Source organism: Hetaerina americana, unplaced genomic scaffold (genome assembly GCF_022747635.1).
Source record: "Hetaerina americana unplaced genomic scaffold, ioHetAmer1.1.p SCAF_2, whole genome shotgun sequence".
Classification (NCBI taxonomy): Eukaryota; Metazoa; Arthropoda; class Insecta; order Odonata; family Calopterygidae; genus Hetaerina; species Hetaerina americana.
In genome coordinates, this window is record NW_027286763.1 from 47,237,630 (window position 1) to 47,265,481 (window position 27,852).

General features: G+C 33.4%; 1 protein-coding gene and 1 non-coding gene across 4 annotated transcripts in view; one reads left to right on the forward strand and one right to left on the reverse strand.

Moving 5' to 3' along the window:
• Positions 1 to 2,566: 2,566 nt before the first annotated feature.
• Positions 2,567 to 27,852, reverse strand: part of ACC (acetyl-CoA carboxylase) — an 86,095-nt gene continuing 60,809 nt past the window's right edge. For all 3 annotated transcript variants that reach the window (XM_071585985.1, XM_071585984.1, XM_071585986.1), the window contains 19 exons: positions 27,445 to 27,563; positions 27,001 to 27,358; positions 25,100 to 25,477; positions 22,862 to 23,098; positions 21,231 to 21,434; positions 19,974 to 20,175; positions 19,526 to 19,626; positions 18,115 to 18,384; positions 17,182 to 17,302; positions 16,765 to 16,973; positions 16,512 to 16,655; positions 14,433 to 14,553; positions 12,688 to 12,881; positions 12,409 to 12,544; positions 11,363 to 11,540; positions 10,043 to 10,337; positions 6,524 to 6,694; positions 5,993 to 6,136; positions 2,567 to 4,735 (listed from right to left, as the gene is read on the reverse strand). In XM_071585985.1, coding sequence (XP_071442086.1) covers positions 4,538 to 4,735; positions 5,993 to 6,136; positions 6,524 to 6,694; positions 10,043 to 10,337; positions 11,363 to 11,540; positions 12,409 to 12,544; positions 12,688 to 12,881; positions 14,433 to 14,553; positions 16,512 to 16,655; positions 16,765 to 16,973; positions 17,182 to 17,302; positions 18,115 to 18,384; positions 19,526 to 19,626; positions 19,974 to 20,175; positions 21,231 to 21,434; positions 22,862 to 23,098; positions 25,100 to 25,477; positions 27,001 to 27,358; positions 27,445 to 27,563 — 3,780 coding nt within the window. In that variant the 3' untranslated portion in view covers positions 2,567 to 4,537. The remainder of the gene's footprint in view (positions 4,736 to 5,992; positions 6,137 to 6,523; positions 6,695 to 10,042; positions 10,338 to 11,362; positions 11,541 to 12,408; positions 12,545 to 12,687; positions 12,882 to 14,432; positions 14,554 to 16,511; positions 16,656 to 16,764; positions 16,974 to 17,181; positions 17,303 to 18,114; positions 18,385 to 19,525; positions 19,627 to 19,973; positions 20,176 to 21,230; positions 21,435 to 22,861; positions 23,099 to 25,099; positions 25,478 to 27,000; positions 27,359 to 27,444; positions 27,564 to 27,852) is intronic.
• On the forward strand, positions 9,152 to 9,266 carry LOC139688454 (U5 spliceosomal RNA). Its single transcript, XR_011700757.1, has one exon. It is a non-coding gene; the product is annotated as a U5 spliceosomal RNA (small nuclear RNA).

Consider the following 27,852-nt stretch of genomic DNA (forward strand, 5'->3'; position numbering starts at 1 on the left):
ATTAAATCATAAGAATATTACAGATTATTAGCTCTAATATGGTCTCCATTTTTTTAAAATAACAATTTATTTTCCTAAGTGTTCATAGATGGAAAAGGCAACATAGAAGGTAAAGGTGTCACAAATATTGAGATGTTTTAACTGGACTGTTCTGATCACAAACTGGGCAAAGAAAACTAGTAGTTAAATGTTCCTCAAGTCTTCAGTCTCAAATTAAATGAGGATGAATCAACAACACTCAAATATATCTTGGAGCCTTAGTTTATTAGGGGCATTTTGCTCTCATGACAAAGTCTAAATATGTGATCACAATGCCCACATTTTGGCCTCTGTCTTAAAGGCAAAGTCATGATGTTTGGGTCACTGGAATGTAGACTGAGCTCCCTGAAAGACGATCAAAGACTGCATTTTTTTTAAATGACTTATTTTAATTAAATTTACACAAACTAACAAGTTCATTCTTCATTGCTAAAGATTGAATTAAGCGAGCAATCAAAGGCAGGGAATCAAATTAGACCATTAGCCACTTTTTTAAAAGTGAGGCCAAGGGATTATTTAAATATATCAATAAACTAACTTCTTTAATTCTCATTAAGGACACTAGCAAATTCAGCCACTTAAATGCTGACGACTAAATACCAGACATGGTAAAATGTGTCTAAATCTTGGTCTTATAAATTCAATATAATACAAACTTTTAACAAGCGAACTGCTTTTTGCAAAAATATATTCAACAAAGGTAAAGGTAGTATAATTTAAGTATGAAATGAAGATCAATCTTCATCTCTACTTATACCCCCACATTCAGTGCAGTTTGATAAGTTGAGTCCCTTACTATGCACACCTACTCAAATGCTTTTCATATACCCATGAGGGTGGTATGGAACCTGGAAAAAGACTGGAACTGGTACAACCTGCCTAGTCATCAGCTCTGAGAGATAAGCTTCAATGTTTCTAAATTTTAAAAGAAGAAATGGAACCCCTAATATTTCATTAATATGTAAGTTACGAACACAAGTTTTGTTCAAGAAAAGTTGATTTTGAACAACTGGACAAAGATCATGTAATATTTAAAATCAGACTTTCATGCTATACATAGTACTCTGAGAACCTTTGCCAAACCTGTAATTAATAGCAACAAAAACTTGATTGAATGGAAAATGCAATGTGAACTGCCTTAGAATGGTTGTGCAACCAACAAATTTTGCAAAATTGTCCTTGGCCATTTCTTTCTATTTTTTTTATTTCAGACTCTCAAATGATATTTAAGAGCAAATGCGATAATGTGACCATAAAAAGCAAAAGTCGCAATGAGCATTAACATTTAACTACTATGCCCATCAATTGAAATGAAATAATACAAAAGAAGAAAGATAAGCTAGGAATAGCATTCCTTCCTTTCGGGAAAAGTCACAAATATCGACCGATGAGGCATACTACTGCTTGAGTGGGCACCAAGTGCAAAATTATTCTAGTTCATGCACAAGGAGGTTAAAGGAAAAACTCAGTTCTGGTCATCAAATTTTATTGCTGAACTAATTAATATATTATGAGGGAACACTTCCACATCTGAAACAGTTATATGGATAAAAAACAATATCTTCAATTAAATTTTGATTGACTTGGAATAATTCAAGTAAAAATTGCACTTACATCCCAGAATTGAAATTTCTCAATTGCAAACATTAAAAAAAAAAAATCAGAAGCATATTTATTTAAAACATCACCTCTTTAAGTTATAATTTTCCACTTAATTTTTGGCACAAATTTGTGCATGCATAAAAAGACGATTTTGTTTCCACTCCATTTACTGAAAATTTCAGCAAAAACAATTCAAAACAGCTCAGCTGATCAATCTTTTCCTTCCCAAATCCAAGATATAAAAATAAAGAGGGTAGAGTCATTCATACCTCAGCACTGTTAAGCCAATGCCGACATTTTGCTTTATGAATGTGGAACTCACTTTCTTTCCTGATTCATTAATGATTATTATAATCAATCAACACATCATTCACAATTCAATGCAAATCGTTCAGTTTAGGCCATACTTTCAATCTGTAGGGCATTTGAATATTTCCATATTCACTTGTGTAGAGGTGAAAAATATAAAATAATAGTTCTGACTATAAAAACTTACATCTTAAACTAGCACTGAGAAAAAGTTTCACAATGCAAAGATACTAACTTCACTGGAACAGGAGTATTTTCCGATGTTTCATGAGTATTGAGCAAGGCAAACAGTGTTTCCTCCACCAAAAATGTCTGACAAGAAGAACAAGACAATCATAAGTTTAAACATCATCCAGGGCTTGCTTAACCTAAAGACAAAACTAGGCAGTCACCTATGGTGGCAAAATTTAGAGCATACATTCAAATTTTTTCTAGCCAAGACCCTCTGAAGGATGCAAGTCTGATGGTTTGCCTGGAGCACCATGAGCCACTGCAGACGGCCCTGCCATTATGCACTGCTCATACATTACACACACATATATATATATATATATATATATATATATATATATATATATATATATATATATATATATATATATATATATATATATATATATATATATATATATATATATATATATATATATATTTATATACTTAGATGGGGTGCCATTTATAATGAAAATGGCAGAAGAAGCAGTGCCACAGTCATTTGTCTGAAAAGGATAACATTCATATCTACACAATTGATATGTTTCATTTCAAGGAATGCATATGTCTCTAAAATTAAACTGGAAACTGGCAATAAAAATTGAATTACTGTGCCATATAAAATACAATCATAATCCTATAATATTAACCTCATTGGCCCTCATTTTACCAAGAAATAAAATAGTTACAATCAAATTGCCACACTTATTAACGTTAATAAGTTATAAATATTCTGCTTTTGTTTAGTATTTTAGACAACAAAAACTCAACTTTATTTATTTTAAATAATAAGTTAAACAATGAGATGCACTGGCATTATCAGGCATGGCAATTCAGCAGTATATGCAATTCAACTTTGTTCTCCATCTCACCTGAGAAACAGCTTAACAAGACTCATGGCTAACGTTTGGTTGGTTTCCATTGAAAAATTGTGGTTAAGGCACACGTAAACTGCTTGTTTCAGGCAGTTTATCCATCTCACACAATTCAAAAATTACAAAAATCTATGAAATTCAATTACTATCAACGTGCTATAAAAAAGTGTGGTCCATAAAAAGTCCCAAGATCAATTACTTAATTTTCATAAATCTATCGACAGCAATGCTTGTTGAATTTTAAAGAAGCAGAAAAAATAAGTGAATTTTGAGAGACCACACTTGGTATCAGGGTTTACATTTCTGCTGAGTAAACATCATCACAATACACCTGAGTGCACAAAACATAAGCCTGAGTCAAAGAAGCTACAGAGGTATCACTTGTGAAGCTACCAGAACTCAACAATACAAAAATATACTGGCATATCCCTTGGGATCACTTTTACCACTAATTTCTACAACTTGGTTAGATTAATTATTTGGTGAAAACCATTTGGCAGCCTGCATCACATTTAGAGAAAAACATGTCAAAAGTTTATAACTCATGGCATGGTCTTGTAGAGCAAAGGTGTCACAATGAAAGAGCAAGGAATATCCAATTTCTGTTTCATATTAATAGTAAACTTCTCACCGATAGAATAAAAATAAATTTTTGTGTCCAGACCCAAAGAGTTTAACAAATACAATGTGAGATTCAGCATTATGATTTAACTCTTACTAACAAGATAACAACAATTAATATTCCCAAATTATATCACCACTACATGTAGATTCAGAGTACACGGAGTACAATTTATACTCCTTGCTCAAAGCAAAGTGTTAACAGAAGAAGATTTCATTCACATATTCAAACCATTTGAAAAAAACAACAGAAGTGAAGAAATAAGAAAACACAAAAAACAACCTTAGGTGCACAAAAAAAGAGTGAAATATGAATCACACAATAATACTTCCTTTGGATTGATAGCCATTTAACCTAATAATCCTCCAAAAATGAAATAAAATAATATAAAAATAACATAACAGTGTTTTAAAACCCTTGAAGACTAAATTGCTGGAGTAGCAAGCACTATGTGGGCTAAAGTTGGGGAAAAAAAGAATCTTAATTTTTTTTAAATAATGGCCTTCATAGAAAGCAGTAATGGGAAAAGAAAATGAACCATCAAATATTTTAATGAATGTTAATCTGACACCTTTTAACAATAGTAAGAAGTATGGACTGAAGGTATATTTCTTACCTTACCTTTTGATAATAGTAAAATTATCACACTCTATCAAGAAATCACACTTAAGCGACAAGAGCACCCCAAATACAATTATAAAATGCCTCTAAAACACAACCTCTAGTCTATATCCCAAGGATGTGAATGTAAAAGATTTCTTTTTAAAAGAGGTGAGCCCTTCGACAGCAAAACCTCTTCAGCGAAGATGAATTGTACTTCAAACAGTTAATCAGATTCTCAAGAGGCATTACGACAATTCAAAGAGTGATTTGCATTTCAATCTCCTTTCCTTTCGCTTGACATAACAGAGCAATCTGAGGCAGCTGTTGATGCCGCAGATGACTGGTTGGCAGATTGTGAACCACTCCCTTGCTCTTCCAAGTGAGAAAGATGCCTGAGAGCATCCGCACGTTGCAGGGGGCTTAAGTGCTGCACCATTTCTATCACTGCATCCAATGCAGCCTCAGGACAATCCTAAAATAGATTATTGCAGCGATTGTTACCCTATTGAGACCAATAACACAATTTAAAGACCACATGCAGAATTTTTGAGAGGATTCCTAAAAGCACCCCTTATTTCAATGGGCAAGTAACCATCTTCTAAGTGCTTTTGAAAAATTCATTCTTCCACACTTCACAACTGATCCATATATAATTAAACGGTATATTCTTTCCCTCTGCCTAACCTCAGTCCCCTCTCTATTCCAAAGAATAATTTAGTATTGCACAATAGAATAACAACCAAAATACCAAGATGGCACGTCATGGTGACGAAAGTCTGAGTAGCTCCTGTGTAAAAGTTGTCAAATAACTGGACTAATAGGTTTCTTACAATATTTGTTCGTATATTTTTCATTTCAAGCGCACGGGCCCCTCTAATGTATGTTTACGAGCACTAAAATACAACAGAGACAATGGTCCAAACTTTATGGGCCTTCAACTTAATAATAAACTCCCAGCTGAGATTATGACCCAGAAAAGTGTGGCTGCATTTACAGTCAATCTGCTTAGGTTCTTAAAAATGTTTCATTCATTTGCTGAATTTCTTAATAATGCCAGATGTGTCTTGTATCAATTGTATGTATTTTGTTACATTACCCAGACGTGTCCTATATAAAGTGTAACAGTTGTAACAACTTGATCGCTGGACAAATAACATGAATTATTATTATTGGACCAAGCAACACATTTAATTCATGCTGACTGAAAATTTTTTAAATTGTCATAGTTAGTTAATCTATGATTTTAGTTGGTTCTAGGTCTAATTTTTTTTCCTTCAGTAAAATCAGTTATGCCTCAAACCCTCGAAAAGGTTGTCTACAAAAATCGCCCTATGAATGAATTAACTGTTCGGTCAGTGTATATGACATTATAAAATTACAATTAATTGGTTAATGATACATTGTGCCATTCCCGAATAGAACTAAAGCTTTCTACTTAAATATAAATTCTTATCTCTACCATGATTGCATATTTAACTTATTTGTTCGACCATGAAATGGAAATATTAGCAATATTAACCTCTGCCTTGCATTCAACTACAGATATATTTTTAAAATGCTAACAAGAAGCAACTGAATCACACAGTACTGGCACTTTGAAATGTTCCATAAATTTTTTTCAATGCCCAAAATAAAAGTACTGTTGTTTATTACATCTACAATTGTTTAAATAACAATAACTGCTACTTTCAGCATTATCTTAGAAAGATAAGATCAAATATACACATACCTCAAGAGCACTGCGTACTTGCTGAATTACAGCATCCTTTTTAACGCATTTCATATTATTCACAACCAAAGAGTGCAACAAGCTCTTGTCCAACTGTTTCGAGAGCCACTCAACAACAACCTCATTTTTTTCCCAAAGGTAACCCTGAAAGGAACAAAATTAATTATGCTTAAAACAAGGTTAAGACAACTAATCGCCATGCTAAAGTCTCAATGGTGAGATCGGTAGCCATAGTTATTTGGTGTCTCTGTCTGATGAAATCACAAACTAATGCAGTAAATTACATTCCGAAATGCCTTCCTACTGCCAGTTACTACCAAATAGGATGAAATAAATCATAGATATTGACTGGCTAATTATTGGCATAACTCAGTAATAACTGAAGTATATTACTGTACCTTTATGCATCGGTGAAAATTCACAATGGAAAATTAATTTCCTGAATGATACATAATTCCACCAAAATTATGTAAATTAATTAAGCAATAACATTAGTGGTACACGAATAGCATAAATAAAATATTTAATTACCTCAGTCTGACCTCGATCTTCAACAAACCACCTTCGAAGCATAGCATCTATTTGCCCTCGATCCAGATTTGGCTGAATTTTCACTAGCTGTGATTTAATTTGGTTTTCAAGCAAGAGTCTTCTCAATCTCCAATACAAAATGGAGCGGGATCTTCTCCAAGGAACTATTTCCTAAAATAAATATATGAACCTAATTAGTAACAATTAGTGTAAATTTCATATTTTATTAAACCTTTAAGGTATGCATCCAAATTTTAATTTCTGCTTCCATCCACCGTAACTTAAGATACTTTCATTTTAGGAAAGTTCCCTTTCAGGAAATGGGGGCCTTTTCTTAAAACCTGAATGGAGGGATGGAAATGATCAAAGGCATCTCAAATGAAGAAAACAAAATCACCTGTGGAACATGAAAATATATTAAATGAATAAGCAATAGCAGTGAGAAACATATAATTCAGGGGGAGTGGCAATGAATAGACCTATTCATTTAAAAAAAAGAAGGTCATCTATGGAAGAAGAAATTGGTTTTCAGGAATACTTCCAGGAAAGAAAAACATTGAGTAAATCATTCAATTGAATAAATAACCAAGGACTTTTTTATTTTGGTTAGCATAAACAGGAAATTAGGGATAAAATTTAAAAACTAGCTATAATAATACACAAAGTCAGCATATGCTACAAGGTTACTGATTATTTATTAACAACAAAGGTTTGTAGATGTTAAATAGTATTTCGCTATGGACTTTTAATATTTCATATGAAAATTGTTCTTTTTTAATCAAGTTCTTTATTAAAAAAATGAAGGCTTCCAAAAAATGACACTTCATCATGTTCAAATCTTTAGATAACTTGATTCCCAAAACTTCACAGCCTCCTCCGCTTGGATGGATAAAGTTAATCAGAAATTTAATACTCATTAAATTAATAAAGTTAATACAGCATAATAATTAGAGATGTAACTGAGTAATATAACCAATGATAAGTTATGGACGAATTGAGCTTAAAATGGAAGCACTTTATTTCCTTCCACAGCACTGTCATGCGTAATACAAAACTCTCATGTGAGCTCTTTCACTTCAATATACTTATCAACGATGTTGGAGATTCCTAGCAAGTAGTGAAATTGTTGCTATTTGTCAATAACTTAAAAATCTAATCCAACATTAAAACATATTGAATGCCACACACTTTTTAAAATAGTATTATCACTATCCTGAATGGGTGCAAAAAGAATACAATTTTAATTAACTTCTTCAAATGCAACGTTATATCTTTTTAAGAATTTAAAATCCTACTTTCTTTTTTTCACCAAATGGGTCACAACAATTACTTCCATATCGGTGGTCAAGGATCTAAGTATTTTACTTGATTGTCCTTGTTATTTAGTCTCTCAATTCACTTCCATCCAAAATCAAGTATAGAAAGTGCTGGTCTGTATTATATCTAATACAAAATACTTCAGAAATGTAAATACCTTAAAAATATTATACTAATCTTAGGCATGTAAAAATTGAGTATGCATCCAAAGTAAGGTATATTCATTGCCAAGTACATATTAAAGGGATAGCAAAAGAATTTAGTTACATTTTTATGCCATTTCAATTTTAAAAAAGGAAACTCAATGAGAAGTATTGAATTTAACCTCTAGCTACAGGAACTGAACTGATAAACTTTGAATGAAAGACAATATCATAGACTTCAATTCACTTCATAAGTTATTTAACAATGAGATTAGTAGTCTTGAGTTATAAAAATATGTTTGCTTCCATGGACTTCATCACAATACCAGATCTAATGACACACTAAAACCACATTATTACGAGGCGAATGGGGCCAATGAAAAGGGGTCTTCATAATTTTAGGTTTGTAGTATGTAAGTTTCTGCATTTTTGTGCAATCCTAGGGGCAAACACTTGGGTTGAGTGAAGTTTAATCATCACGCCAATGTTCCAAAATGCACAACTAATGGTTTGAATTTTGCATGTTTCAGCATGAAAATATGAACACAAAACATTTTATGTATTACACCACCATTTGGCCATCAAATCAATGTTTGATAAATGCTTTTAATTTCAATGTAACACATTTATGAGGAAGTTCACATATTGCTTTAAATGCATATTCAGATGATTTCATCTGATTTATTTGAGTTTGTGTGTTTTTCCATAAACCATACGGAAATAATACACACTGTCAAGGTATGTACATTGAATCTCAAAGAGTACGTAATCTTCTCAGGATCAAAGTCTTTATTTTAAGATTTATTTTTTTTTTCATTCTTGTTCACAGAATATCTGTGGTGCTTTCTAAAATACTCTTTATGAATAGCAATCAAATCTACCTCTAGTCAAATATTACTTCCTTTCCTATCAAAGTAAGATCTTTTAATTTCAGTTTCACTTCATTCAAAATAATGAGCAATTTGAAGCTAACAGCAGAGCGAGACCAAAAGCAAAGGGCTCAGAATATTTTTTGGCACAGATAAATGGAAATACCTCAATTATAAAATTAAAAGTCATAGGTTTCTACGACCCATAAAATATTATTTGTGTCTAGAAATCTTTTCCAAATTAGAAAATATTAGTAGTAGTAGTAGTTTTGAGAGTTTTAGGGTGCGTCGACAGCTAAGGTCATTTTGCACCCTTCAATCGAAAAAATCTTTCGCCTTTTACTAAAGATTTCCGTGGAGGCGTCCCTTATGTCTTAAAGAAAATATTAGTGTACAGTTAAGTTTCAAGAGTAAAAATAATACATAATAATAATGAAGCACAGGAGGACTGATTAAAAATTCAATGGAAAAAATAATGGCAAGCAAGCATGCAAAATGTGTAAAATTGATGAGCATTCAGATAATTATAGTGAGTTTCTCAACTCTTAATTGAAACAACACATTTCTATTTTAGTGGCTTATAAATTGAGTAAATCTGGCATAATGATTTCTACACACATATAGCTATCCTATACCAATTAGAGATACAAAGGAAACAACAAAACTGCAACAATCAAAAGAAATATTATTCATACAAAGACATAATATCATAGCACACGCTGCACAGGTAAGTGTCACTGGGACCAGGAGAAGAGTTCATTCTGCATAGGTCTTTGTTGGACAGGGGTTGGTGAAATGGGGATTTACTGTATTTCTTATTGAAGTGTTTCAAACAACTATAAGCACCATATATCAGTATCTCATGTTCAAAGGCTATGTGTGTATTTATGCCTTCCATAAATAAACTTGATTTGTTCTATGCAGCAATACAAAAACTAAATACTCCTAGTATTTTGTGTACTATTTATAATGAAATCTTACTTAAAATTTCCAATTTGGTCAAGTAACCATCCTGTCTATAGTGTAGAAATTAAATAAATATTCCTCAAACATCATCAACTCAAAACACCCAGTACGTGCCAACTGCTCCATACATTTATGTGAGCATCTGCACCTGTAGCCTAAACATTTGATACATAAGATTATACCTGAGAAAGGTAAAAGGAATGAATAAATAGAGTAAAGCATACCTGAATTACACCTTTGTCATGCATTCTCTCAGGTGTGTCATGAAGATCGGCAAAGTGTAATGCAACCTGATGATATGTAGACATTAAAAACTTTTCTCTGACTTTGATCTTAGCCTCCAGTTCAACTTTTTTGTCTGTAACTCCTGGAGCAATGGGTTGATCAACGTGGGATGCTGCTGCCTGAAGTTCTGACTGTAACTCCTGTAACTCTGGATCAAGACGATGCATAGTCTTCAAGAGGTCTTTTGCACGGTATTTTATCTCAACAATCCCTTCTGGCTCTAGAATGCCTCCTCTGTAAAACAAATATTTGATTTGTGAAAGAAAATATAAAATTATTAATCTCTGTACATTACATATTAGGGTAAAGGATCCTTACCCTGGGCTGGCTGCAGCTTTCCAGGAAGATAGGGGGCACAAAAAATCATATAGCAAGGGTGAAGCTGAGGGTACCCAGAGTCATCTGGATTTGAACCAAGACCCTCCTGAAAGTATTTGGGCATGTTTCCTGCCCAACTACCATGTACTTACTTCATAAAAGTTTTCAATTTTGAGGTAGTTTTTTTGGGTGTAAGCAATTGTCAAATTTTTATATCAATGCTCAAAGTCAGATGTAAAGGTCGAAGTGCTGTTTCCGGACTATAGCAAAATAAATAAATAAGTAGTTATATCAACTGCACAGTATACTCTAGGAATTTCTTGGGTACAAAAGCAACTTATTTTGTTTCCATCAAGTCTACGCGGAAAAAAATTTAGTGCAGTGCATGAAACTTTACATAACTTCCAATCCTCCCTGCACCCAAGTCATTTTGTAGACAATTACATTAAACATTAAATTAATTAAACATTAAAAGTAGGCCAATCCCATTTGGTTGACATAATTCTTATAAAAACAGCCAATGCTGAGGAAACTATTCCAGGTTACGCAGATTTATATACCTCCACCTCATACAAACAACCACCCTTGCCACTCTACATATAATTGAACTCCTAACTGGTGACTCTAGCTCCCTTAAATTTTACTTTGAAATATTTATGGGCTCTACTCGGACATTTTGAACATTTCAATTTGAAGACATCTAATAGGTCTTCCATCACATTTCCATTCCTTTTTGTTCCTTTTCTTTCCAATGAACATTTTTTTTGGCATTCATTACAAGGTATTTCAGAATTCCATTATCCCATTGCTAAATCATACATTAAAATTTGAGGCATTGTAATTCCTCCTATGCTGACTACCTATTAAATTTCTATCTATTAACTATTAAATTAGTTAATTTAAAGAGCAAATTTATTATCCACTAATATGAAAGTACATACCTGCTTTCTGGATCAGCATACATCTCCATATGCCGAGGGTTAATCGTTGGATCAACTACTGCCCAGGCCCCACCACGCAACTCTCCATTTGGAGGAATGTAGATCAGTATTGGCTGATTGTATTCCCTAAGACCATCAACAATGTAAGCCCCAAACTTGACAACCTGCTCATACATATCTGTTAAGAGAAAGAAGTACAGATGAGAAAATGGAGGAACAGAATCCTTCATCATGACTATAAGGAGCATGATAAATGTTAGCATTGGTTAAATAGATATTATTATACTTGACCTGACAAGGTTTAAGGACATTTATAAAAAACAAAAAATATAGGTACATAAAATAAGAAACCGATGTGATTAGGGTATAGGGTAAAAACGAACACAAAAACTTATCACCATCCCCAAATTCAGTGAGTTTCATGAACTCTTCTTAACCCAATGTCCTCTGATTGAATGTCAACGCTGGTTGAGCCATTGATAAATCTTGGAATATTCTAAATCCACAACCATGGGAATAGCTAGGGAGAGGGAACAGAGAGCCATAACAATCCCCCCCAAACATGTATAAATAAAGAATTTTGCATGCCTGGTATTAGCAATAGGTCTTCCATTAATTTTAAGATTTCCCTTTAAGAGCATTGAGATTCCACCAAAACAAATGTCTACCACTATGCCCATTACCACAAATATACAAACTCCGAACTATAAATAATTTGCACATTATGTACTAGCGTTCAGTTGAAAGGTATTTACATGGGTTTACATTTCACTCAATATACCTTATTAGCCTCTCAAAAGATCATAAAATTCTTCCCAGGATGAGCTATCAAAAAAGCTGGTATGGTTGTATCACTCATTCATGACAAATGACTTGAACTGTGGGATATTTTTTATCATAGGATATTTTTTTTCACAAATGTGGATCTCAAAACTTTACAATTCTCTAGGTTAGCTGGGAAGGATAATGTGACTAGCTCAAAATAACACTCCATTATTAAAATTACAAAAAAGCCATGACATTCAAATTTATGTGACAAAAAATACCTTTCATTCCACCAGAAAATCCTCTCCAATTTGCAAAAATAATCAAAGGAAGCTCTTCATGCCCAAAATCCTTGATAGCCTGAGATGTTTTATAAGCTGAATCAGGAAACCACACCTGACCAGCTTGGGACACGGTCTAGAAAATAAAGATTTTGCTAAAAAGTATACTGATAAATGAGTAAAACCAACTTTAGCCTTATAGTACGAAAAAATTTTAGTCATTTAAAGAAATAATTTTAGACAGGTTTAAATATACTCTTTTGATTTTAAGTGCCCTACCTTTGCTTCAGAATCAAGATTTGCCGGATCGGCAGGAAGGTTTAATTCAACTGTTCTTGTCTCCACAGCAATGACACCAACAGGGATACCACCAAGACGTGCACGGCCACATATCACAGTCTGAGCCCATGGCTGCATTATTTCATCAAATGAGCCTTGATCAAAAAAGCCACTCTCCCATTTACTATCATCACCTGTTAGAGAAAGAGGGCAACGGTAAGTTTCCATAAAATTGTAATAATATCAGACAAACCAAATGATTAAGAAGCATTTCTGAATTGTATTTATTAATAGTTTCACATTTTAAAACCTTGAGTAAAGATTAACGCCAAATTATTACAACCAAAGTACAAAAATCAACAGATTTTGAAAGACAAATTTAAATTAGGAATCACATAGATAATGAACCATACATCATTACTTGAGCACTTTTCAATCTTGAATCAATGCCAATATGGAGAACATTATCCAGAATAGCAAGTTGCTTGAAAAACATACTCTTCTGACGTTCACCTCCTCATACAGTATTTTCAAAAATTTTCAGAAGAAATTACTAAGCAATAAAAATTTTCAGAATACAACAAGCTGGAGGGTGATGAGATTAATTTTTAAATAATGTCATGTTTCCTCATTATGAGCATAAAATACAAGTATATACAATTTCTGCACTGCAAATATTCTGGAGTATTTTGCATTATGTGCCCTAGCAAAGAATAACCTCACTCACCTCAGTTCTTGCCTCACTATTTTGAATCATTTATATTAAAATGTTACGAGTCTTTCTTTCTATTTCAATAATGGATTAAAATGTTACATTTTTGTAATAATATTATAAATTCCGACAAAATCATGAAAATTCAAAACGAAGTTAAAAGCCATTGAATGAATTGACTTGGAAGCATTGAAGCCCCAAAAAGTTGTACACACAGATGCGTACATAATGTTATCCTGATACTCATATCAACGGATGAAATCATTGCTAAGTCATAATATTGCCTACTTCTGATGCAAATATATTGTGATGATTAGCAATTCACATATTCGCCAAAAATATCAGTTATCATGAATTGTTCACAGTATTATTATGATTGACATTGAAGCCAATAGTATGACCACTTGAACCACTAGGAAATTCTTCTCACACTGAGAAAAATTGTCGCAATTTGCTGAAATACTAATTAATTCAAAAGTGAAGATTAATCCAATAAAGTAAAAATTAACATAATGTCAGAGTTATTTAGAGCATCTAGGCACTTAAATGATTACAACTGCTTTTATTTCAGGTTATCTATAAAAATCTCACAAACAAAAATACAGTGTATAAACAATTAAAAACATTCTGTAAATTCAACATGTCATTTAGGGGACTGATTAGTCTAGCAAAGTACACACTTAAAAAATATTAGCAAATACTTCAAGATGATTATATTGCTTCTAATCTCTAAATACAGTTGCTAAATCTATTACTTTTTCCACTCAGGAGGCATTTAGATTTCTGCTTTTTGCCTGTCTCACTGTTGTGTCAAGAATTGTTTTTGGGTAAAAACAGAAGATGATCCCATTCGTCTATGAAAACATTGAAAGCATAAATTCTATTTTTTACTAAGAATATATCTGAATCTGAGCATCTTGGATAAATTATCTTCTATTTTTCTACACAAAATAATTTACCCAGAGACGTTAGTGCCATAAACCAACGTGTCAAATTGAAGAGTTAAAATAGTTCTTTCAATAAAATCACTTACTAGGCAATGGTCGACCAGCAAGCATCCATCTAGGATCATAGGGGGCCTTGGTTGGATAATATCCTATTTCCCGGTCTACTGGATCTAGAGGAGGCATAATGGGAGGAGGAGATGTATTGTCCTGTAGAAAATAGTAAATAAATTTTTGAATCAAATAAAATTATTGAAAAAATCAGTACTTCGATGAAATGAAAACTGAAAATACAGAGAGATGAATACACAACAAAAAATGTCAAAGAAGATATGCATATAAAAAACTTTCTATACTTTCATTCACACTCGGAACATTTTTTAAAGGAAAAGATTGGTAATCTCACCTTATAATTTTATAATTAAAATGTTATGCATGCCTACATTCCTCAATACTCATTCTGTCTCGCAGAGTAGATAATATTATTCACCAGCATGTGAATTTCCACGGTGGAGGCCAATGTTATGCTGAGTCTTAAGGAAATCAATTTTACCCAGCTTCACATTTTTTATACTGCACATGAATAGTGTGTACATGGTACTTAGAGCTCTGTTTAACTTAACATTAAGTCAATGTCTTATATTTTTCAAATAATAATTGTCAGGGAAATAACTGTTCATCATTAGATATACTTTTAAACAGTTATTAAGTTTAGTCTGAATATCATAGCAATCTAGGATTTTTTTACTTGTCAAAAACAATTTAGGCCAAACAGTACAGATATTCCACCCATTAGGTATCCAGTACTTACTCAAAAAGAGAGTACTGTGAGCATCAGCATTATTCTTAATTAAGTCAACTTCATTAAATGCATTTTGTTAACAATTGTAGAGGATTTACATAAATATTCTCCATAATAAATTAAATATGGTAAAAACCAGGAGGTATTTATTGCTAGGCGTTGTGGATTTGTAGTGTAAATATAAGAAACAAACCCTCTGGCAAATAATAAACAATATTGAGAGATCGAAGGTGGCCTAATGTAACATTAAACAAGTTCTAAACCTGATACCTTGGTAACATCAATGACAGTCTAAAATTAGGAGGGTGAGTTGATAGGACAAGAATGTAGAGAGAATTGAAGAGGGATTTGAATTATCCACAGGAAATCCAATTAATTAATTCATATTTTAAATGTGTGTGAGGCTAATTCTTAAGAGTCTTAATTCTTAATGTGGATGGAGATATGACAAAGAGGTTTTATGAAGAATAGCAAATACTTTTATGAAGAAATTTCAGTATCTTTTTAGAGAAAAATACAAATACTATTAATTTTAAAGTTAAAGTCCAGGTCAAGCTTCAATTCTTTAATCCTAGGCCATTTTTAATTTTTTCCAAAATCCTGTTTACTACCTACTCAACTAGATGCTTCCTAACAAAATATCAATGGCTCAATTGAGTAATTGATTCTTATTTTTAAAAATATATGTATTATATATATAATTGTAAAATATATATGTATTGTTTCCAGATTCAAGTGCGAAAAAGTGGGATCAATTAGATAGTCGGAAGTGTATGAAACATTGATTACAACAAAGTCATTCCATGAATTTGACTAGGAATGCTATCCTTACTCTCATTCCTTAATCCTTCTACTTCCTCTTCTCTTGCCCAGCCTTTGAATTGGACTCTAAAAACAAGTGATACATGCCCACCACCACAATAAGGAAAAAATTCCTGGTAGACCAAAATGGCCCATAGTTTTGGAAGCTCTGTTAATGACATAACCAAGCACACTGCTGTGTTCTATCACTAATTTATGTGTTTGAGGTGAACACAATATTGAATGTAAACAGGGATCAAATAACTTCATTGATCAAAAACTGGATGATACATTTATTATGATAAAACATTTGTTTGCACATCTAAATTATGAGGATTGGCTATGACAGACAATCAAAGGAATTAAGTTAAATAAAACAAATGAATACATCATAGGAAAATAACGTCAATTACATTAAGTTACAGCATAAATATTTATCAATGAGCATAGGGAGTTTAAACAGATTTGGTGGTTGGGATGTGGAGAAAAATTAGTGAAAATAATATGTTATTAAATTAATTAACCATTAACACATGCAGCCATTTGACGCAAAAAATTATCCTACCTTTGGAATGTAAGACAGCCACTTCAGAATGGTCCTTATCCCATCCAGATCATGAGGTTCTGTTTTATGAGACACTCCATTATTGTACATAATTTGGATACCACCAAGCTGATTGTTTGATGCATATACTTCCCTTCCCAGAAGCTGAATAAACAAGTGAGTAATTATAAACAAACAAAAAGCATTACCTCAATTATTCATGCAACATAATTTAACACATTATACATTCAAGATCATAAAGACAAAAACTAACCTTATTTAAAGCACTGTAACCTGTGAGAATTATGTGTGAATTTTCAATTTGGATCACTCTTTGACCAAGTCGCACCAAATATGAGCCAATACCAATTGCACGGCACGTTACCATGGAAATGGTAACCACTTCCTTATAAGCTTGCGAAGTTTCTCCAGCTATCATTCCGGCATATCGCAGATTTTCCACTCCAATGCCATCATCTTTGCCTGATGACAGATATAAATGCAAAACAATTAGACACAGTTTTTATAGGACTGTACCAATGACAGATTAATTGGTCTTTAAAAAGATTTTGTAAAATTTTGGAAATGAAAGAAAATCCTCAGAAGATCAAAACATTTGTGAAAACAAAAAACACGAAAAGTTAGCGTTAATATATACAACATCTAGGCCCTTCAGAAGTGCAAAACTCACCAACAATATCTGTAATCTTATATCTGGGTTCACCTTCATCTTCGATAAGAACAGCATGCACTGAATTGACAGCCGACACTTTCTTGAAGTCTTCTGGTTTCAAATAAATATATTTAAATCCCTGAAATTGAAAAATTGTGAGTGATATAATCACATAGTAAAGGCAACAAGTCGGGTTTATATTACAATGTAACTGGTTCCATTACATGTAGTGAATAATTGAGATTGATTAAATATATGAGTGAACTTTCTGAGCAACCGAATTCCTAACCAGCCATGTTGTCCTGACATTGTAAACAGATGACTTCATAATAAGTCAAAGTCACAGAAACTATTTTTTCTTCTCCTCCAATAAGCCAAAATTTCATAAAATATGCAATCCAAGGTGAATCATCGATAGATTCTACAATTCATCTGGTAAGCATTAATTTTATCTGATATTTAGATACAATAACAACATGAAATTATATTCACCACATTCACCAAGAGATCATCAAAGAAGCCTGTCAGCACACCGTAAAATTTATGGCAACACTGAAAGTGTTCAACATTGACATGTGGGACATTAAATACTCTTGATAATTTGAAATATGATGGAAAATTCATACAACCTTTCTCGGTAAACTCGAAATTTTGGCGAATTACAAGCTTTTTGGGAGAGAGGACTCGGAGAGTTTTTTCCTGTTTTTAAATAAGGAAAGGAGAGTGAAGTGCCTGCAGCATTTGATCAGAAGGGAGTAGTCAAAAAGGTATAAACTTACATTTTTTTCTTAATAGTCTCTAAAAGGGAAATCTGATAAAACATAAGACATAATTGAATGGATTTGCTGAAAATGCTTGGTAATCATGCAAAAAACCCTGAATGTTTTGGTTCTAGATTTGAAAAAAAAATAACTATGGGAGCAAAAAGGAGTAAAAACAGTACACATATACCTTATCAGGTTCCTCTTGATCTTCCCATGCAATGTGGTATAGGCTTTTAATTTCTTCTGCCATACCAATACGTGCTCCACTATTAGCCGACAAGTAAATTCTGGGTATTCCAAGATTCCGTGAAAGCTTAGAGGCATGGTAAAAGAGCAAATCTTCACGTGGACCAAAGGAGCCAATAAGGTAAGTCATATCATTTGCTATTACAATGATATCCCTTCCAGTAGGATACTCTGGTGTGTACAATGTCATCCTCCAGGCCACCATGCCAATCTATGCACCATAGAAGACAATAACTTTCATTAAGCTAAGTCTATGAAGAAGGAAAACAGAATCACAATATGTATGCTAAAATATGTAGCTACTGCAAATGGATTTTCCACATCACTGTAAATATATTTTTTTAAAGCTGCTTCATTCGAACTTCATTAAATTTGTCCAACTTTCCATCAGCCCAATTTTTAACATCTTGGTAAAACTTACAAATTCATTGATGATCTTAACATTTAATACTATAATTTTTTATGATGCTTGAAATTAAAAAACTCAAATTTTTCACAAAATTATGCATGTTTTCATTGTGGCATGGCCATATAAACAAAAATGAAAATATTTTAGGAGGGATATTTCTTATTTATTCATTTAGTTGGCATTAGTCTGAAAACAGCACTTTTTGGCCTTTACATCTGACTATTAACAATGATAGCAAAGCACACAAATACAGATACCCAACCCCTGGGTGGAGGAAAACCCACCCAGGTGGGAACCGAACCCACAACCCAAGGGTGGGCAGATAAGGACGTTACCCTACCGCCACCTGGGCCAATAATTTTTACGATAGGTATGGAAAAATGATTGGCCACACTTGAGCAGTTGCATTTTACTCATTCTCCGCAACTGTCCTGAAATTCCCAATTATTTTTAAAAAGACTTCAAACCAAGGATCCAGATTTTTCATCTCAGAACAGTTTTCAGAAGCTACATAAAAACACTGGCTATACACACACTTAAAATTCCAGAAACCTATGGAAACAAATCTTCGGGCTTCATGAGAGCTGTGGCATCAAACATTTTCTCCCAGAGACATTTGAGGAAAACAGAATAACATGTAAAACAAACCAATGTTTCAATAATGTAATAGCAAAAGGCAATACAAAGTGCCGTCTTTTCATCTTTTAATAGGTTTCTGGAAATAGTTGGTTACTGCTTATTACAATGAGTTGGAATTAGAGGGAAAAGAGATCTCTCTGCTAATGAAATAATGTCACCACAATGCTGTTGATTGCATAATATTTGATTAATTCCAGCTTCCATTTAACTTATTAGATCACAAAGTTTTTATGTTACACACCACAATTTTACTCAAAATCCCTGACCTATGATGGTGGATACAATTTTGTGGAAAAAAACTTACATCATTTTCACCAGGTAATCTCTTCTGCTCAATAAGATGCTCCCTGTCTTGTAGAACTAATTCTATGCAGTTCATAGTTGGAGAAGGCACCTCAATTTTTTCTATTATAAAAAGTAACATTAATCATAAATTCAAAAATCATAATGAGTACAAGTAAACTCTCTCTAAGTACATATTTAAGTCCAAAATCTACTCAAAACCAAATATTTACGAGCATATGAACAGTAAAAAGCATGTTGTAATCCATTGATATTGGGTAACAATTAATATATTCTCAGTCAGTTACTCTGTAATGAATACATGTAAGCATGACATACCAAATGTATTTTAACTACCTCTGTTTAAAGGCATAGTTACCTAATGGCATTACTAATGTAATATCAATTGAGTTACATTAAAATGAATATTATGTAATACTAATTCAATATGGATTGGAATAACAGCCTACCCCCTGGCCGTCGAGTAATGTGATCTTTCCACATTTTCTGAACCATCTGTCGAAACATGTCAGGATAATCATACACATAAGTTGTTCCAGAACTCTGAGCCTGGAAGCGCTTCTGCTGAAGATAATCTTTGGTCATGTATGGAACTGAAATTGGCAGTCCATTAAGAGGGCCTGATTTTGGTCCATATGCTTCAAATTTTATCTGAAAAAAAAACATAACAGGATTAAAAAAGCATAAATTAATAATTCTAAAGCATTCAATTTGGAAATGCTGACATTAAAAGGCATCATATCTGAGCTTGAATGAAATACTCAGGTGAGTATTTCACTCAAGCGTTATCATTATTTTCCACAATATCTTTGCGGCCTATCAAAAAATTTAATGAGAAAATACTGCAAGCTTTAACCTTGAATTTTCATAGCTCAAGGTATTTGTGTGTTGGGAAGACAAATATAATTCCCAAGCAAGTTGACAGAATGTTTGCACTTATTAATAAATTTAAATAATTCTGATATTGTCAATAAATATATAAATTACATTTCCTTAGTCTACTTTCTGAGAATGACCAATGATGTCCTCATTTAATAAATTACAAGTTTAAAATGCATCAATATTCTCTGGACATCCTCGACTTCACCCAAGCCGTGTGATTTTTTGGGTGCCAGAACTTCCGGAGAATCCATAATTGGCACAAGGAAAGGAAATGGCCCCCCTACCCTGATGCGCGAATTCCACATGTCATCAAGCATAGTATTGGGTGAACTCTACCATCACCTACCAAACCAACCTTCAGGTTGATAAGTGTATTTTTCTTAAACATCTGCAACAGTTAATAAAACCACAAAACAATGCAATAAAATTATAACACTTTCAAAGTGGTTGTCAAATTATATCTAATTCCACAACGAGAAATTAAATTTGGAAGTACACTACAATTACTTTAATTGAAACTGATTCATACAATGCAAAAGTTAAGTAAATTTGCATGTGCAGACTTTTAGTCCACATGAAAAACTATTCCATTTCCAGTACATCTTCATAGAGGGTCCTACTGATAGGATAGCAGTTTTGTTCATTTGCATGTAATTGCCAGGACAAGGTCAAGGTTTTCCACTCTTTAGTAGTGCAGCGAGGACCAAATTCAAGTCAACAAAACTTCAAGCTAGAGCTATAAAATTAACAAATGACATAAGCATAACTGAAAAGAGAAGGAAAGAGTTTTTCATAGAATCCCAAAGGAAAATTTATTTCCTTACAATTCCTGTCTTTGGATCAGTCACTTCTCGATACATGCAGATGTCCAAATAATATCCAGACTCATTTGCAATACACAGACGGATGTTTGTGGTTTTGCTACTTGGGGTTGGTCTAATGGTCATCTTCAACTCTGCTTGAAGGACACGAAGTTTCCATAGGCGTGGCCCATACCGCATCACCATGCTTGTAACACTTTCTTCAATCTGCAATGGAAGCAATTAATAATTAATCTGACCTAAATACTTCTTCAAATACCACAAAAATGCACACTAATGCCATCAGAATCCACAGTATTCATGCAATAACTAGTGCCAATCTCACTATTGCAAGTATGTCTGTGTGATGTGTAAAATTGATAAAACAAGAATTAATGTCAACTCAAAAATAGCATAGCCTTTTGAAACCAAAGCAACTGATTATTTAAATTCTGAGAATTTTTTCCAAACTTCACATACAAGAGTCAATCATATCTACATAATTTGTCTGCTGTAATGGACATATATAATCTGGCTTTTCCCCCCTTCCCCTGCTCTTTCAACTTATCCTCCTCTGCAGATTCTCCACCAACTTAGCCTCTGGACTCATATGGAGTGCTAATGATAGAGCAAAGGACAAGGTCAAAGAACATAAACAAAAGTTTTCAGGGTGAAATTAAACCTAATGGCATTCCCTGCAGCTTGCACCCACTGCCCTTTAATCAATCACAACACCACAGATCTTTCCTGAGCTATATGTGTAGCAGCGGGTGGAGGAAGAAATACAGCTCCGTAGTTACTTGAAGTATTGCAAAAAAAAGAAGATTTGTAACTGTGCTGAGCATTCATAAAGCAAGAGCTCCAATCCCAGGCTGTCAACTTGTAGGCTATGCAACATTCCCACTTACCCACCAGAAAACCTTATTTTCCGACCATCCACCTGACCTGTACCTATGCCTCCAGCTGTGTAAATCATGGTAACTCCTGCTATATATTGAAGAGAGGCGAATGGTGATCTAGGAAAAGATTTTAACGCGGCTAACAAAGTTTCCTCAGCCATTAAGTTCACTCGCAGAGCATGACTGATCTTTGGATTAAAATATACATAGCTATTTATTGATACTTTACTTCGTTTGGTGAGGCGTATTCAGTAGGGACCTGATTATTTGGCTTAATGCAGTTGCAGCTGTTTACTTTACTTTGTTACTTTAGCTTTCAGGGGCTTTAACAAAGAGCTCAATCAAAGAGAGCAACAAAGAATGGGTTGGAAGGAATGCCACATCAGAAAAAATTGGTTTTATTCCATTTGTGGATTAACTCACATCTAGCTGAAAGACAAGGAGAAATTAACCCTCCACCAAGGGGATGGTGAATATTTTGAGGATGGAATGAGTATTTTAATCCATCACTTTTGGATTCTATTGATCTCATAATATAAATAATGTAACATGCAACAGATTCAGATAAGTGAGAATTTACATCTGGAAATCTGCATTTTGACATTTTGGATCTAACATTTGGATCAATCAACCAGATGTACAGTTATTTAGATCTGAACTATCACATGCCTAATTACTAGAGACCATATTATACTTAGGTACTCATAAAATGTTTCCAGGCCCATGTCCTCATATATTAAAGATTAATTTGCTAACCTTGGAAGGATCCATAATGACTGTTGGAACGAAATTCAAGAAGATGTGATTACAGTCCGTGCGTTTACTGCATGGGTGAGAAAATGCAATTTCAAGCTCGTCCATGGCCTCCAAAAGTACTCTTTCCCCTTCATTTTGAAGATACTCAAATGATGCTTCCTTAGTGATAAGATCAGAGTGCCGGATGATTGATCGGATGAAGAATCTATAGTCTGTCACTTCTTGTCCTTTTGCTACCTGTAATGAAGTCATGAGATAAATCAAAATCAAATCTACATCTATAAAGGAATAAACTGCCACACAGATAATCCCTTGATTCAGGATTCTTGAACTTTCCCTCAAGAAATCTCTCTCTTGAGAATCATTTCAAATGACTCACATTCATAACAATTATGCATATTAATAATTAATAATATTATTAACAGGACCAAAGTACAAATAGGATTGACTTAATATTCTCTGATATTCCTTCTGTATATTCTTCTTTTGTAAAACTGTTTTAAGACAGGTATCAACTATTGAGGGTACAGAATTGTTAAGGTGGAAAAAGGTATTCTGTGAGCTTCATTCTATGATTGGTTTGATTAGAACAAGAAAATAAGATCAGCTAAAATTTAGAACCGCAGCAAGTGGAAAATACACCAAATTTACATTCAGGTCATAATTTTAAGCAAGCTCCATTTCTTTGAATTTTATAATATTCAGGAGTACTCTGTCATAAGCATTTATTAAGTCCATAAACCAAATAGTATACTACGGTTACTTAATTTTATAACAATGCCACATTTTGAAAGTGTAAAAATCATTCACCTTGACCGGGATCTGAACCCAGATCCCTTGATGTCAGGCAGAGTGCTTTAGCCTGGAATGAAGAAAACAATGTATTTTTCCACTGTTCTTTATTTCAATACTACTAGTTCCAATGCTTAGGCATCATCACCAACTGATGATGACGCCTAAGAATTGGAACTAGTAGTACCAATTGAAATTAAATTTAAAATACTTCGCCTTTCCACATAAACCACTTTTATTACTACCTAGGTTTCGTTATGGTATAACATCATCAGGTAAAAATACAAGTCAAACACAGTATATATAGTTCTGGACGGAGGGGAAGAGGAGGGAGGTAGGAAAGCAAGGATTGGTTGAGGTAGGAAGAGGGCATTGAAAGAAAAAAAATTATATATTCATTTTCTTGGCGTCGATTAGTTGGCAGAGGAACGGGTATTGCGAACGGCACTGGGTAATTAGGTGATTAAGTAGCAGGCTGGGAGGAGTTAATTCATAGTTGAAAAAGTTTAGCTTGGTGTCAGTTTAATTGGCAGATGGGCGAGGAAAATACAATAACGGGGAATGCGAAGGGTAAAGAAAGAATAAAGAAGGTAATTTCTTTACCCTTCGCGTTCCCCGTTATTGTATTATCCTCGCCCATCTGCCAATTAAACTGACACCAAGCTTAACTTTTTCAACTATGAATTAACTCCTCCCAGCCTGCTACTTAATCAACTAATTACCCAGTGCCATTCGCAATACCCGTTCCTCTGCCAACTAATCGACGCCAAGAAAATTATTATATAATTTTTTTTTTCTCTCCGACAATATTTGTATAATTTATTTTTTTCTCTCTCTCAACAATGTATTTTTCAACAATGTATATTTCTGTTATTTTATAGTATTTTCAATGTTATCATTCCTCCTCCTCCTCTGCCCCCTCTTCCTACCTCAACCAATCCTTGCTTTCCTACCTCCCTCCTCTTCCCCTCCGTCCAGAACTATAATACTGTGTTTGACTTGTATTTTTACCTGATGATGTTACACCATAACGAAACCTAGGTAGTAATAAAAGTGGTTTATGTGGAAAGGCGAAGTATTTTAAATTTAATTTCAATATGAAGAATTTCCACCAAGTGACGCCAGAAACTGTTTCATTTAGTAGAACCAAAATAAAGAACAGTGGAAAAATACATTATGCTCTTATTCCATGAACATGAACTTCCACAAAGTTAAGCCAGAAATCATCAAATGCTTTAGCCTGTTAAGCTACTGCCGCATCCATTTTGTAAATTTTATTATAAAATAATTCTTAAGCAACTTTTAAAAATACACTTATCATGAATACCACAAAATAGATATCTGGAAAACATTAAACCAAGCATCTATGGACATTCATTTTCATATAATATGTGCTTCTAGTGATTTGAGTGATGCTTTAAGGAGCTGTATTAAAAAATAACTTACTTTAGCCTTCCCAAGATAGAGCAACATCTTCTGGTTTGAGGTTGGCAATGCTTCCAAGTCATATGTACGCATACGATTTAGCTCCAGTTGAAAAGCAAGAGCAGGCTCCAAGTGCCTGTATATTCGGTCTTCGGCATACATATCACGTGCCCGATAGGTAAAGAACTTGGGGAACTCTCGGTTGGAGAGTGTGAGGAAAGTGATTCGTCGAACACCTCGTTTTAGCAAATCATCTTGATGACAAGCACAAAAAGCTCCAAATCTGCGGCTAAGGACTTCATCATCCTCTTCAGCATTATTTTTACTCTGTCCATCCTTAGTGGAAGACAAGCATGGGTGCTTCAAGGCAATACTCAGGATATGAATTGGTTCCCTTGGCTGAAGAAAAAATATACACAAAACTATTAATAAAATACTGCAATCTACAGAATATATCTAATGAAACTAGATAGTACCTGAACAAAAATTTTTGCAGAAAAATCTAAGAAGTTCATAACATTACCTAATAACAAGGAGAAAACAAAGTCACCACACTCAACCTTCAAAGACATTAATTTAGGATACTTCATTTTCACTAAATATTAAGGAAATAAAGTATTATCTTTTTCTAATGAGAATTTACAGTGAATAGACAGCATTCAATTACATTTATGACTGTAATCAAAACTATGCAGAATCAAATAGTTTGATCAATTATATTGCTATTCATATAAACTTCTAACATTCATATAACTTCTGTACTTATAATCCCATATTCGAAATTAATGGAATTATCCAAGATTTATCTTATCACTTCAAAATTAAGCCCATAATAAATTTCAGGTCCCTTCACATTTCACAATGGAAAATGCTTTCCATGTTTTAATTACTCTGAGCTCTGGAAACATTCTGGTAGCAAGCATAAATCACATTTTATATTGGACATAGACAGCTAAAAGCAAATTATCCTTAAATATTTGTATGGAATGAAATCATAAACTTCGTAATGACAGAAAGCAATTTGTTTTATAAAAATACCCTGAAACTATTTTTAATATGAATCAATACATAGTAGAAATGATTTAATATAAATTGGAATTCAAAATAATTTCAGAGCAAATAAGAAGTAGGTATGGTCGAGACTAAATAATCAGACTGAGATAACACCTATCAGCTGTCAGGTTGTGAATCAGGATTTATTAGTACTAGCTCATGGCAAATATGATTTGCATATTCTTTAGGCACATTTATGAAATCTTCATACTTTTACCCTTACAAAACCAAATGAGTTAATTTTGAAAATTTCCTTAGAAAGTTATCCAAAGATAAATATTTTTGTGCTAACTCAAAAAAATGTCATAGCCTTTGATCAGAATGAGCATTTATGTTTTGATGTGTAAAATGCTCAGTTTTAGGAAGTGCACAAAGAAAAAATGATTTTGTAAACTGTGGTGCAAATCACTCAAGAGATTTTCAAGTATCAATGGATTCTTTTTAACAATAAAAGTGGCATTTTATCAATGTCACACAGATAAAGAGCCAGACAAAAATATTGACATTGGTACTGGAGCCTATTTTGAAATGAATGATTACATATGACAATTTTCTGAGGTATTTTCATTTACTTGGGTTTTTCAATGTTTCCCTTCCATATGAAATAGATTAGTTTCTTCTTAGAAATAAGAGACACGTTTAAATATCTCAAAATAAAGTCAAAATTCTCTTTACTCAAATTATTTAAGTGAAGTGACAAAAAATTGGAATGAAAGGATAAAATTAGTGACACCATGGTTTAAATTTTTCAAAGTCCTTTGCTTAACGAATGATTAACTAAACATTAGGGGTTCCAAATTAATTACAAGTAAAGGGGGGAAAAGCACAAAGGAAAAAAATACGAAATGCTGAGTATGATTACTTCGTACCTTGTCAATTTCTTCATTCTGCACAGGGTCTCCAATGGACATGGATATGTTAATGGAGGTTGACAGGCGGCATTCACTGGATTCAACAGCTTCCATGACTTTGGGATTTACTGAACCTGAGGATGTAGCAAAATCTTCCAGGAGATCCAAAACTTCTTCAGCATAATTCTCAAATTCCTCGAAGGATGTGAAGGCAGCCATGCATCCAGTCCTCTGGCAATCTTCCATGTACATCCCCATTGACAATGAAGAACCCCCAACAGTAGTACCAGAAGTTAAAGCACCACTAGTGGATGACCAAGACTCAGACTCTATGCCCTCTTCTCCATACAACCCCATAACTCGATTGTGTGGATGCCTAAAACGAGGATGGAACATGAGTTTACAAACTAAAACAAAAAAAAATACTCTGAAAATTGAAATAATGATGGGAAATAATTTTACCTATTAGGATGTGAGGATGGGAGAAGAAATTGAAAATGCACAAAACAGACATCTCCTGACAACTCCATATGCTGCAAACATGTTAGCTCATATGAAATATAGGCTCGACGAACATACACCTACAATTAAAAAATACAAAGTCAGGATAATTCAGGGTTAATGGCATGTAAATAGACATATTTCAAACAAAAGCTTGAATATCATTCACCATGCACAGCAATAACTGCTGTGGACCCTCAAAGGTGAGCATCAGTGCATTTGTGTTTTTTTAAATCTTATACATGCAGTAAAACCACAAACTTAAAAACTTTGAGAGGAACAGTGAGAAAAATATGAGATCAAGGTTTTTGTAAGACACAATCAGGCATTAATTATTTGATGCTTATTTTAGATGCCATGATGTCATAG